We start from the raw sequence: 14,359 nt of genomic DNA, 5'->3' as shown, positions 1-14,359 counted from the left end.
TGACAGATTTCTTAAACTCTCTCCAGGTTCTTGTTGGAGTTACTATTATCGTCCAAAACATTGGTGGTAAGTACCCCCCCTTAGTCAATGAGCAGTAACAGACATTACTTCTGACATGTTGTACATGAAGCGATTATGTGGTTGTTATAAGAAGCAGAGTGGTGACAGGGGGGCTTTTTTTCTGGAGGCTGACAGTGCCTCCTGCTGGTGATCACAGAGCTTTAACTGCCTCCTTCTGTGTGGCTATTATGGAGATTCTCTGATAACCTCTGATCCTGTAGCTGCAGTCCACTCATCTGCCCCCCCTCTTGAGCCTGAAACATGACTTCTCCTTCGATTGATCGCTGATGGTAACCCCCCTACACACACACCCTCTGTGTGGTTTACTCCTGCCTCCCGCCACCATCTCCGCTCCTCAGACGACTAAGAGCCGAGGCGATCGCTCCTCGCTCTGCCGTCATTAGCAGCGCGGCTGAGTGGATTACTGCCATGCCCTCTGGTATGTTTGCGGTTTTCCCAGCATGGGGGCAGTGTGCGTGCGCGAGTGTGAGAGCCGGCACTCCAGCACGCGGCCGTCCATACCCCCGGCCTCTTTTATAAGAGTGCAATTAGCTTCACTCTAGGTAAACATTCATCTGCTCTGCCAAAGGCTGATGGGCCAATTGACCTTAATTACTGACCAGCCCCTGGCTCTCACAGCCGGCCCCTCTCCTGCTCATAATGAAATGAAAGTGGCTCTGTCTTCTGTTGCTCTCCAACTATTGCTGACCACACACAGGGAGGCGCTTACCTCACGTTTCCTTGAACTTTGCATACATGCTTATGATGAGAAGTTGTGTTTTTTTTACCACTTGGTCAATAACAATCCTCTTTGTTCACTCAAGGGCCATTTATCTGTACAGATGTAAGTATGCTCCCACCAGGAATTCCCATAGATGTGTTGTGTTTGTAGTAACCAGCTGCATGAGCATTAACTCCATGCTGTGTGACGCCTGCCATCGTGTTTTTTTTTTTTTTTTTTTTTTTTTTTACCTCATCTAAAATAAAATTAGCTTTAATAGGCATATTGAGTGTTTTAGATGGAAATGTGTTTGTGTCTGTGTGGGCTGGAGGGTTATAGAAGGAATTTTATTCTATAAACAAATACAGGATCCCAGGGATTAGGGCCAGATTATTTTAGTGCAAAATCCGCCCTGGGGCTAAAATGTCTCAGCTGGCTCCTAGTTTTTTAAAAACTCCAAAAGTTTGTCTTCATTTCCCAGAAGCGTTCTTTCTCTGATTTCCCACCTGGAGGTTTTTTTTTTCTCTCCTCTCTCTCGGGAAGTGACCCCGATCCTCTCTCTGATTGACTGTCTGATCACAGGAGGAAGTATCCCGTTTCCTAGAGAGTTAGGAAAAGAGTGGAAGTACCTGGATTAGCGTCAGAGATCATTTATGTTAGCATTCCTGCTTCCCCTCCTCCTGTTTCCACCCTCCAGTTCTCCCTTTAGTTTGACCACCTGCATAACTTTGCTCTGTGTGACCCCCCCCTCCAGTTCCTCAGCAAACATCTTTTACAGGATTCAATCATCTGCTGTGTTTGTGGTTTGAAACTTTTTTTTTTTGCCTCTTTGGAGTTTGTTTATTGTTGTGCTTTTTCTTCCCCTGACAGCCATGTCGTCCTATTTGTTCATCTTGAAGTCGGAGCTTCCTGCCGCCATCAGAAGCTTCCTGAGCCCCGGAGAAGCAGGGTAGGTCCAGACAGACCCGTTACCCCCCCATCCATACTCGTCTTTCCAAGTGGAGAGTTGTGACTTTAATTTAATGTTCTTAAGATCCTCCAATCATCTTTTAATCTGTTGTAAATTAATTATGATTATGACGTCTTTAGGCAAAAAATATATATTTGTCATTTTACAGAACATATTTTCTGCAGAGCGGCAGGAGTATGGAGAAAAAATGGACTCACCCCGATTTGTGAGTGTGTAATTCTCGATTTCTAACTAATACATTTTGTGCATAAGTAGAAAAATTATAAAATAAAAAAAATACAAAATATAATTTACACAGCTTGAAACTAACCACACACAAATCTTTAAAAATTACACACAAATCGTTTGTTACCCACACAAAACCACATTTACACACAATTCTAATGTGCGTTTTCCACGTCTCCAAGATTTGTCTGTGAGTGATGCGTTTAAATGCTGCTAGAATGCTGGGTCATCAGAGTTTTCATTTCAGCCGCTTTCTACTTAGATTGCGAATGATATTTGGACAAAACAACATTTTTCCCACTTTCTTAAACAGATATGGCTCAATAATTCAAAAAGTCTAAATTTGTGTTTTTAATACACTCAAGCGCTCCCTCGTGGCTGCACTTTCTCTGCAGCGTCTTTACCGTGGGACTCTTCTGCGAAGTGTGAGGTTCTCCTCGACACCCAGAGAGCGGACGAAGTTGTCAGCCCTACGTCCTGCTCCGCTTCCTGGGTGTGGAAAAGGAGCTCACGCTGTCTAAGCTGTCCCGCTGAATAAGGGGAGGGGTTTCTGCCACGAGGGAGCGATGAGTCAATCAGCTCTACAACCCGCTCTCTGGGGCAAGATGGGAGGGAGCGCTGAGAATGGAAAAACTATTAAAAAAAAACGCATATTTAGGCTTTTTTATATTACTTATTGGGCATATTTGTTTAAGAAAGTGGGAAAATGTCAAGTTTCACCAGATAATACTCGCAATCTAAGTTCTCACATCAGATTTGTGCGTAAATGTGGTTTTGTGTGTGCATAACAAGCGATTTGTCCATCATTTTTAAAGATTTGTGTGTATAGTTAGTTTCAAGCTGTCGTGATTTCAATTTGTGCATGTGTAAATTGTATTTTTTTTAAATTCCTATTTTATTGTACTTATGCACAAATTGTATTGTATGAGTTACAAATCAAGAATTACGTATGCACAAATCGGGGGGAATCAATTTCTCTCTATACAGGAATTCATTTTAGACTGGACTGTTGGCGCAGAACAAGCCCGCCCCACTTCTCCTTCTTGTTACTGGAGCAGGGAGTTTGTGGCCCACCCTCAACATATTTTCTACATCACAAATATGCTCTTTTTCCAACAGCATTTTTTTCGTCTGCTGCTGATTCACAACGATTTGAACACAGAAATGCAATTTTAAGCTTATTTTTTTTCATATATGTCCTCCATCATTAGTAAAATGCCACAAAAACATGGTAAAAACATGATTTTACTCATTTTATTGCTTTTAGTTTTTGTTATTTATTGATGTTTTATTAGTATTTTAGTTTTTTGTCATATTGTTTTTAACCCCTTAAACTCATGGTCCCAGGAAATTCCATTTCACTTAGTCTGCAATGCATTTTACATTAAGGGCAAGATTTGCAATTCAAACTCTACATTTAGCATTCGAAAGAATCAAATGTGATATTTTGCATTATAAAACTAAGAAAACTTTTAAATTGATCAAAATCTGCATAGCGTGGTTGAAAACACCACTGACACGCCTCATTTCTTTGGTAGTATTTGGTAATAACCGGAGCTGCTCATCATTTCTCAGCCGCCTGTGTTGTGCACGCTGCTCCTTGTTCCTGTCCAAGAATGGGATGTCAATCACTTTATTATTGGCCACGTTGGTTTAAGAAAGACTTGTAGGAGCTCTCAGCCCCATCCATCAACATCTGAGTCCTGCGCACACAGCTGCTTTGTATTAGTGTGCTGCTTTCACTCCCAAATCTCTCACACATGTTCCCCGGAATCAGACTGATACAAGGGGATATCAGTTTTGCCATTCTAATTACATCTCACTGCTGAGGGAAGGAAAACTGTTTCTCTAAATGAGCGGCTTTGGGATGTTAACAGATGCACGCTTGATTCAACCAAAGTTTAAATAAACGGTTTGCATGTTAACAAGCAGTCATTGTTGATGGTTTGCTCATCTTTAGTCAGTTTTTGCTCAAGCCAACAGGCTCGTTTTCTCTAACCGTGTTTCAGCGACCTGAACAACTGTGGGTGCAGGACTGTGCCGTGTTGGCCGGCAGACTGTTGATCTTCTGTGTGGCGACGGACTCGTTGGCAGTCATACCCCGGCCTTAACTCTGTGCTACGCTTCATCTTGTAGCGTGAAATCTTCCACATTTCATGGCTCCTCTGAGCTTCCTGCGTCACCGCAGTGCTTTTGTGGCCTCCTGAGGACGAGTCCAGCTGCGATCTGCACATTTGCGTGTCTATTAGAGGTCAAGGGACGACCGATTTGGCTCAAACCTCGGTGGGAGTGGGAACAGAGATCGCCGGCATCAGTTATGGGGCAGAAACTGCCTAGACGCAGCAACAAATCCGTCAGCGCCTGCGCTAACGCCACAGCTGTGAAGCTGCCAAACTGGGGTCAGTGGGTGTTGATGTGTTTGGAGCAGGTGCTGCTAACTCTGGAAGCCCCATAAAGAGCAGTGGAGCCAGTCGCTCGCGGCCTCACGCTGTGGTCCGGCGTACAGCAGTGATAGGCAGCACCCTCCCCAGCCGACCCCGACCTCGACGGAGCCGGCATGCCTTCCACATGTGTCAGAGCTCCACCCCTCCTCCTCTTCCTCTCCAATCTGGAGTGAACCTCCAGGGCTGTCCCTCAGCAAAGAAAAATACCCCCCCACACCCTCTCTGAAAACCACAATTGAAACCTGGTCTCAGCTTACAGAGCAGCACAAAGTTTGCATGTGACTTACATAATTGTTATGTTTTTCAAAGGCCTAAGCCTTTAATTTTTGCCATATGATGGATCTGTCGATCTGCATTTGAGCACAGAATGAGGCAGATTTCCAGAGCCGCTCCATTGTGACCCCTTCTGACTTTGACACCCAGACGGACCCGTTGTTACTGTCTAACATGATTTCTTTTTTTAAAATCTGCATCAACTTGTAATGATTATCTCCCCTTTTCTCTGTTTTTAGAACTGCTTGGTATGACGATGGACGGTTGCTTCTGGTCTTAATTGCAGTTTGCATCATCCTTCCTTTAGCAATGCTGCCCAAGATCGGTATGTTTGTCAATCTAGAATTTAAATTTCATTTTTTATTTAATTGATTTTATTTTAAAAACTATTTTCTCACTGTCACAGGCTTCCTTGGCTACACCAGCAGTCTCTCATTTTTCTTCATGCTTTACTTTGCAATTGTGGTAAGTTTTGGTTTATAACCTACAAACATTTATCTGTATTTCTTTATTGTTTTTTGTGACTTTTTCTTCTGTCTGGTCTCCAGGTTGTGGTAAAGAAATGGTCTATTCCCTGTCCTCTTCCTCATAACACTACTACCCTTTACCAGACTTCCAAGGTGAAATTTTCTTCATTTAATCATGTTAAATGGCATTTTTTTTTATGAATGAATGAACAATTATCCATTTTATCACTTCAACCTCAAAGTAATGTGTTTAGGTTTTAGTCAGAAGTGACAACTCATTGTCTAGAAACTGTTTTTTATTTTCTTTTTTCATGTTTCCAACATCATTCTCCTGTTGAAATCCTTACCATCCATTTTATTTTGAAAAATTAAATGCCCTATATCATGTAAGATCAACTTTTTGAGCTTTGAAGTGTTAAATCCTCATTAAAAACACAATAAGAGTATTCCTCTAAAACCCTGCTCTCTGAGCACCAGCCCCTCCCAATCCATAAAACGAGTGGGTCATCACAGCGTGACATCACGAAGTGAGGAACAGCCCTTTCCAGGAAGAGTCTGTGCTGCTAGCTTACCCCCCCCAGGCTAACAAACAGACACATTTCAACCACGGAGTTAGTTCTGATCGACAAAACACTTTAATTTCATATACACAATACGGACATCCATCTTTGCAAAAAGTTCCAATATTGTTTTTGTAGCCGAAACGTAGATACGCTGCTAGGCCGAAATGAGCGGCACCCACAAGGAGTGAAAGGCGGAGCTTCATAGATCCAGTCGTCTTACTTCCCTGTAGGAAAAGAGCTCATCAAAATAACTTATATTGCATAAAAAATGTGTTCTTTAGTGTCTCAAAGGTGTCTCAATGGTCACATTTTGGGATCTAGTTTAAAGCTTAAAAATAGCATGATATAAGTCCTATAAAATCTCCAGAGTGTTTTTGCTTTGCAACTCGCCTCTACAAACACCTCAGAACTGGAAGATTTTACAAAGAAACAAAGAATTTCCTGTTCTTTTCAGAGAAAAATGGCTCCATACTTGGATTTTGCATGCCTTACGCTGTCACAGGCATCATTTCCACTGAAATCGACCCCTCAACACTGTCCAATTCTATTACGCCTCATTTTGCAGCTGTTTGTTAGTGGTCCAACTAATTCTTTCCAGATCCTCCTGAGTAGTTTTAGATAATTTCTTTTGTCCTTACATGCAGAACTTTTGTAATCCTCTTCATTTTATGTAGTAAAATTCCATTTTATTTTAGTTATAATTATGTCATTACCTTTGAGGGCTGTCATGTTTCTTGTTTTTGATATTTTATTTTTTAAAGAGAGTTTCAACTGTGGAAAAAAAAGAAAAATCTGTACAATTTTATTTTGAAAGGGTTGGCACATCCCAACTTTTGACAGATTTGTTGAAGTTCCGTGTGTCTGCAGTAAGCCGTCTGAGGGGGCGGTCATGGCTGCAGGATTAGAGGGAAAACCTGGATGTTGGGTTTATTGATTGCGTTAGATTTGGTGAATAAAACCAGCCGTGAAGGACAGGAAGCTCGAGTGACCTCGTCTGATCCTGGAAGTAACCTTTGACCTCCAGAAATTTTACACCCAACTATTGAGACATGAGTGGGTTTTTGAAGAAATGCCGTTTAAGTTGTTTTGTTTTTTTTTTCTTCCAGATCTCAAATGACTCAGAGAGTGAATGCACACCAAAGCTCTTTGTCGTCTCCATTAAGGTGCGTACATGTAAACATTGTATTTACTATGTAACATGAGTCGTGCACAGTCACACCTACCAAACTTAACTGAGCCTGTAATAGCAAAAGAATTTGGAAAAAGTCGCATTTCCTCTCTCTATTTATATTCTCATTGTTTTCTTCACTCACAGCCAGTTTCAGCTGTAACTTTGCGTCACCACATTAAGCTCCAGGCTCAATTATTTCCACTATTTGGCTCATGCTGGACCCACCTGCCCTTCCATTCTGCGTAACAGTGTAAGCTGATAATTTGTTAATGACGGCTGTGTTGCGGTGGATTTGATTTACAGAGTGCCTACGCCATCCCCACCATGGCCTTCTCCTTTCTGTGCCACACGGCTGTCCTGCCCATCTACTGCGAGCTGGAACGGTCAGCGCTGCAGCTTTCACTGCTTCTGAATGAGTCTGAAGTGTGAGCCCGCTGAACGTCTTGTGTTTTTCAGGCCCACCAAGGCCCGGATGCAGAAGGTGGCAAACATCGGCATAGCCCTCAGCTTCTTCCTGTACTTCATTTCCTCTCTTTTTGGCTACCTCACTTTCTACAGTAAGCCGGCAAGGACACAAAGAGTCGAAGCCCCGCCTCCATAATCCCTCACTCGTCTTATTTATCTCCTATAGGCCACGTGGGCACCGAGCTGTTGTTCGCCTACAACTCCTACTTGCCTCGGGACATCATGGTGATGACGGTTCGGCTGGCCATCCTCATCTCTGTCCTGCTGACTGTACCACTTATTCACTTCCCTGTTAGTGTAACAGACACACAATTTCCCCTAAAAAAAGTCCCAGTTTCCCAAAAATCTGATAAGTAGAAAAGCATTTAATTTAAACTTGAAATTCTGGACACAATCTCTTGTTTTTCTCTTTGCTGCAGGCTCGTAAGGCGGTGATTTCGCTGCTGTATGGAGAACGGGAGATCTCCTGGCTCATCCACATCATCTTAACGGTCATCCTCCTCAGCGTGGTGCTGATGATGGCCATTTTTGTGCCGGACATCAGCAGCGTGTTCGGAGTTGTTGGTGCGTCAGATTCAAAACCTCAGATTTAATGTTAGCAGCTAAAGCTGCAAGAGTTTGAGGCTCCTGAGGGGCTGATTGTTTCTTGTGCAACTCAAGAGCTTCTCCTGTTTGTTCTTCAGGATCGACCACGTCCAGCTGTCTGCTGTTTGTTTTTCCAGGGATCTTCTACCTTAAGATCAGCAACCAACCTCTGAGATCGGTGGACTCAGTTGGGGTAAATTTACAGTTTAAAGACCAATGAATGACCTAATGGCTTTGTTTTTAACATGGTTTTCTGATGGTGGAGGAGATATATAAAGAAAATTAGGCTTAAAATTGTTATCTTGGGTTTGTGAGGGGCTGTAAGCCAGCAGGAGAGCTTGTAATCAGATGGGTGATGGGAAGTGGGGGTTGACTTGATCTGCGCCAACACTCCTGCCCACAGCTCAGAATTTATGACATTTCTAATGATATCTTGTCATAGAAAACCACACAGATTTTTTGATTTTTCTCTAAAAACAGCATAATTATAATTAAAAGACATCTGAGAACAGTTTAAAAATGAATACAAAATCCAATGTTTTCAATACATATGCTGACATTGTTTTGACTTTTTTAAATTTGTTTTCAGGCCATTCTTCTTGTGATCTTTGGCTTCATCATGGGCACTGTCAGTCTATCTGTCATCATCGTCACATTGGTGAAAACCCTATAAGACACTCAGGTTCAAATCAAGGGAAACCAAAGAAGGGAAACCTATTTTAGAAATCGTACTTGGTGATTTTAGATGATATCAAAGAAACTGTTTTAACTTTGTGTACATTTAAATAAGTATTGTGACGCTCTTTGTGGATGATCCTGCACTATTTTATAAGTTTTGTAAGCCAAGCAACTAACCTTTTAATGTGTGATTGCAATTATAAATGTTTACATACATGTTTACACTTTAATTTATGCACAAAAAATGTAATGATTATTGTGATTATTTTTTTATTTTTCCAGTCATTTTTTAAACTCTATTTGTGGTCATATAACTTCAGGGAATTTCCTCTGTCATGTATTCCATAAAAGGTTGTGGAAATAGAATGATTAGATTTTTTTTTGGCAGAATTTGTCAAGTCACTTGCAGCTTTCTGGATAAAAAAAATCAATTCTCACTCACAAAATTCAAGAATAAGTCATAACATGTGTTTTTTTTTTTTTTTTGTTACTGCAAAGGGAAATTTCTTTGTTGTCTTTACTTTTATTGTGAACATAAACAATTTTAATAATGGAAGCAACTCCTTTTTAGATGTTTATCATAATATTTATGGTAAAATTCATTTTTTTTTACCAAGTAAAATTGTTTTTGGAATGGAATTGTGAAAAGCAAATCAATACTCAATGCAACAAATTATAAAATGGTACACAAAAAAATTACCGTTTGGGCTTTTATTCAATATATTGGTGTATGAAATTGGCACTGATGCACAGTTCTGCATGGCAAGCTTAACACTTGGTCATCAGTACAGATATAGTGTTGGGTTGAGTGGCGTGTTCTGTGTTACGTTTTCCAAAAATGTTGATTGTCTCGTGGAACCTGGAGCCACTTTTTCTGCCTCAGAATGAAGCAAATATAAGAAAGCAGAGCTGTGACATCACAGCCTGTGGTCCCATCCCTTCAGTTGCCCCCTTTATGGCCTTTACAGCCCACAACCTTCTCTCTGAATGACAAACTGCTACTCAACTAAAACAATATTTTTTCATGTTCTCTTTTATTTTTAGTTTTGGAGTAATTAAATGTGTATTTAAACAGAAGATAATTTATAAAAGTGTATTTTGAAAGCAAAATCCAAATTATTCATTGGAAGAAACCCGTTTTAAATAGCTCAAGACTCCCACCTAGTGTCCAACTTTGGTAGAGCGCTGCAAGTAGATAAAAAAAAGCAAAAACTAACCTTGTAATTTCAATGGTTTGCTGTAAAACCATCAGTTGTTCTCAAAAAGGTGGATTTCCTTTTTTTCCAACTCTTTTTCTGCTTTAGGCATTTTTGTAGGTTGCATGGTTGTGGTAGATAATTTGTGTCTTTGTAATTAAGTTTAGTTTTCAGTTAGAGATTAGTAACTGGCTTGAGTTAGTTCGCTAACTAAACATCTCTTGTTAGCTTTTTACGAAGTCCCTAAAGGGCCATCAAAGTTAAAAAATACTAGCTGCCCTGACATTTTTTTTTTTACTTTGATGTCCTTTTAGCATGAGATAGTAGCTGGTGTGCACAAGAAACCAGTTTTATTATTTTTATTCTATGTCCCTTTGGGGCCTCTGTAGCTTTTTGCCTTACCTCATTTTATTTTTCCTCCAAACATTTATTCTTTTTGTTGGAAACTTTCTCAAGTTTTCATTTCTCTTTGCTTAATCTGAGTCATCAGGACTGATCATGTGTTTCTTATGTCACTGTTCACATATGAATGCTTTTAAAGAGATCTGATGATCCCAGAGTCTTGGGGTGAGCGTGCTTTTGTTTGGTTTTGCCCCCCACCACCACCACCACCACCCTGGGCCCGTGTTCTGTATGTAGTATGACAACACCATCTCCTGGGGTTAAAGGATAGAATGACGTGGAGGAGTGCTGGTGGGCTGTTGGCAGGGTCTGCCTTCGATATTGTCTTTAGAGGTGTGGGCTGTGTTCTTTGAAAATGGGTTTCTGTTGTTGGAGATCAGCAGCTGGTTCTGATCCAACTTTCAGGAAAACTGACCTTTGACTCATTCCATGCTTGCTCGCCAAAGAAAATGTGGGATTCCAGTGTACAGTGATAAGGAGGAGACATGGTAGAAGCGAACCCCTTTCGGAGCACAGCGAGGGGAGTTAGTAGTCTTCCAGTTCCTCTTCCTTTTTGTGTTTTTAGGCTCAGTTGTGGATTTGAGGCAGCAGCGCCGCTCGAAACGTGAACATCTGTTTTCTGTTTACTCACATAATCCTGTCCAACATGCATTCATGACTGAACGGTGCTTAAAGGGCCTTTTCACATGAATTTTTTTTGTAGAGCTGGCAGATGTGATGAGTGGTTTCCTTTGTTAGTCATGGTAGACGCTGCAACTCAGCAAATGCCATTGATATGGAAGGGTCATCACTGATTAAGTGCTTTCCATTTCTCTTTTTTTCCTCCCTTCTCTTTCATTCTGTCTGTTATCTCCGTTTACCTTCACTCCATGATACTTTTCTGCTTTTAATCAATTTCCACGCTCCATCAGTAAACATACTCTTTGTGTCGCGGTAACAGCATTCCTTATTCTGAGGACTCTTTTTGAAACACGACACGCCACACTTACTTAAGCGTGTTGCTGCTCTAATTTGTTAATGTTTTGTATAGAATCCTGTTGAATTGAGGGAGCTTTAAGTCTGTCAGCTTTAGAAGTAAACAAACGGTGAAAACAAAAAGTGTGGCAGAAAGGATGCCCCCTTCCTCGATGGTGTCCTCTGTTCATAACTTGACACTGTGGTGCTGGATTTTAGTCCGCGTGCACACCTGCACAGGTGACGTCCTTCACCCCGCTGTCAGTCAGCTCGTCGTGTGCCGCACGTTTCCCAAAAGCATTGCATACCGTACAACAAAAACCTCCTGCTGCCTTGAAAAGAAGCTCTTGTGACTGACATGAGATGACTCCCGCTCACATTTATATATAGGTGCTCGCACAACTTAAGACAACACAGTCAGGAAACAAGACTTGACTCCTGGAGCACTCTTCTTCACCGAGACACAGCGACGCAGAAGAGTTGATTTAGTGTTTGTTGATGCCATATACAAGGTCAAGAGTCAAAGAAGTCTTTTGTGAATCAAGAGTGGCAATTAAAAGCAAACTTACAGGGCTTTTTTGACACATAACAAGAGGTGGGGAGGGCAATTTCTACCCCAGTGACCTGTAATTAAATTGAAATTTCAATGTAAAACTTAGTGAGCTAAAAGAAGGAGATCTTTTTTTCTAATAGAGTTTCTATACATGCAGTATACGCTTTAACTTGGCTTTTTCTTGATCCCCACATCTCTGCTTTTATTCTTTTAATTTTCTCTGACATTGCACTCTTTGAACTTTGCAGTAACTGATGATTGCTCTGAACCATCTCAGTAACTCAGAATGATCCTTTTAACCTTGATCGCAAAAGCGTCTTAGTGTTGTTTAAGTCCTTCTTGTTGTGACAAACCAAGCTTTTTCTACAGTTGCACAACTTTTCTAGTCTTTTGCTGCCTTTTTTTCCTACATGTGTGCATTGGGTCAAATCAAAATTGGCCTAAAAGTAAAAACGAGCATTTTAGTTTTTTTTTCATGATTGGTCAGTAAATATTCTGGGAATCGGGCGGCGTTGGTTGTGGCCCACAGCAGTCACCGGCGATATGGAACTCGGTTTGTGTTTCTTGCCGTGGAGTGGGGGGTTGCCTTGTGTCTGTGCGATCCCATCAGCCCCTCGGCTGAGCCCTTAATGCGGCCCTGACGCCTTTCTGGCGCAGGGGCCACACCACCTCACATCTGGAGCTAATTATCCTGGAGGGGCTGTGACAGAGTTCCCCCAACCCCGACCTCCCCTCCCCACCTCCCCCTTCTCTGTCCAAAGCAGCTCTGACCATGCTCATTGTTACATTCCTCTAGCTCTCACCACTACACACTTTCTGAGTCTTTATTTTTTATTTTTAAGTACAATAAAAATTATAATTCCAACATTTTTAGACTTAAAGCCTCATTTTTCAACATTGCTCAGAGCAAAAGCACATTTTTAACCACGTGTGATTTATGGGGGTCCTCTGTGTAAGACCTGTGCGGGTGAGTATGTGTGTTCACCTGAGGGGAAGTTGGGGTCCTCTTGGTGCAAGCCCCACCCCCATTTACTGGGTCCCAGTGACTGATGGATCTAATTGAGTTTGTGGCAGTGCAAAAGGTGAGGTGTGGGGGTGCATGCTGGCCCAGCGGGACTTCTCTCACCGAGGTCAGGAAGGCTGGGAACGGTCTGAGCCGGAGCCCCACCTGGGCAGGGAGGGTTGAATCGTGCAGAGTAACATCCGCTCAAATTGGGCGTAGATTCTCAAATGAGAGTGGAAGCTCTGCAGGTGGCTGAGACTAAGCATGCACGCTGAATTATGTACAGCATGTTGAAGCGTGTCCATAAAATCATGACATAAGAGGTGTGGACGGATGGCCAAACCAGCATGTGCTTGTCTGTGTTCTTCAAACTGAAGAGTGAGTGCAGCTGTAATGTGTCAAATACTGTAATAAAAATGAATTATGTTCAAACTCCACAATAGTTTTGTTGGACAAATCTTTACCCTCTGAGCACAAACACTTTTATTAGACATCTAAATCATGGCTATTTCAATGTTTACAGCTAGAAAAACATTATGCATCCAATTGACATCTATTCAAAGAGGCCTATTGCCGTTTAGATCTCCAAGGCGCCTTTCCCCATAGAGTTTCTCACAGGTAATGGCATGAAGTGACATATACACTCTCTGGCCATTTAATTAGGCACACCTGTCCAAGTGCTTGTTAACACAAATTTCTAATAGGCCAACCACATGACAGCAACTCAATACATTCAGGCATGTAGAAATGGTCAAGATGATCTGCTGCCATTCAAACTGAACATCAGAATGGAATGTTTCTCTGCAACATTTGGATGGTAGGGTCAGAATTTGGTATCAACAAAATGAAAGCTTGGATCCATCCTGCCTTATAGCAATGGTTCAAGCTGGTAGTGGTGGTATAATGGTGTGGGGGGTATTTTCTGGGCCTCTTAGTATCAACTGAGCATGGCTACAACACCACAGTCTACCTGAGCATTCTTACTGACCATTTTGTTTATAAACTAATGACTTACTAATAAAATATTAGATGTCTATCTTGTTTACATTTTGAAATAGTTTTTCCTGTTCATTAACAAAAATGCTTGAAATGTTCTTACACTTTCAGTTTTATGTTGTCGGTCTGGTTTTCTTTTTTCATTCTGAATTTTACTACTACAGCCATGCCGGGAGAAAGCTGACCTGGAATGAGGAAAAAGAAGTGTTAAAAGACAGTAAACTGAATTTCTTTGGTCTCTTCAAGTTTCTTAATCAAGAAAAAGATGTGAGGAGCAATGAGAAAGAAGAGGGTGGAAAGTAAAGAGGAAGTCTTTTGGTGCCCTCTGCTGGACAAATGCATTTAAAAGAAATCCTACATACCGTGAATTGTATGGAAGCACGAGTCCTATTGAATCCTTTTGATTCTGAGGTCCCGAGCAGCACTTAACAGGAGCTGGTTGGGGGAACGCTCATAGAAAGTGATGTTTGGCAAAAGAAATACACGAATAAAGTCTTTTATTCGGATCTAAAAGGTCTAATAGCCATCAGCGTATTCACACGGCTGCAGCCAGGCGGTGTGCGGCGAGCCTGCTTTATCACCGTGACCTCTCCTGCTCAGTAAGGTCATGTCTGAGAAGTTGTTTACAAGACA

General features: G+C 41.6%; 1 protein-coding gene across 1 annotated transcript in view; it reads left to right on the top strand.

The window, feature by feature from the left end:
• The window catches only part of slc38a6 (solute carrier family 38 member 6), an 11,602-nt gene extending 2,281 nt beyond the window's left edge, over positions 1–9,321 (top strand). Inside the window, exons 5-16 of the mRNA XM_024266411.2 lie at positions 27–66; positions 1,652–1,730; positions 4,933–5,018; positions 5,100–5,158; positions 5,242–5,313; positions 6,830–6,886; positions 7,198–7,277; positions 7,351–7,451; positions 7,526–7,650; positions 7,779–7,923; positions 8,043–8,137; positions 8,534–9,321. Of these exons, the coding sequence (XP_024122179.1) occupies positions 27–66; positions 1,652–1,730; positions 4,933–5,018; positions 5,100–5,158; positions 5,242–5,313; positions 6,830–6,886; positions 7,198–7,277; positions 7,351–7,451; positions 7,526–7,650; positions 7,779–7,923; positions 8,043–8,137; positions 8,534–8,617 (1,023 nt within the window). The 3' untranslated portion in view covers positions 8,618–9,321. The remainder of the gene's footprint in view (positions 1–26; positions 67–1,651; positions 1,731–4,932; positions 5,019–5,099; positions 5,159–5,241; positions 5,314–6,829; positions 6,887–7,197; positions 7,278–7,350; positions 7,452–7,525; positions 7,651–7,778; positions 7,924–8,042; positions 8,138–8,533) is intronic.
• The last annotated feature ends 5,038 nt before the right edge of the window (positions 9,322–14,359 follow it).

Source organism: Oryzias melastigma, linkage group LG22 (genome assembly GCF_002922805.2).
Source record: "Oryzias melastigma strain HK-1 linkage group LG22, ASM292280v2, whole genome shotgun sequence".
Classification (NCBI taxonomy): Eukaryota; Metazoa; Chordata; class Actinopteri; order Beloniformes; family Adrianichthyidae; genus Oryzias; species Oryzias melastigma.
The sequence above is the reverse complement of the archived record's forward strand: the minus strand, read 5'-3'. Positions and strand labels throughout refer to the sequence as shown.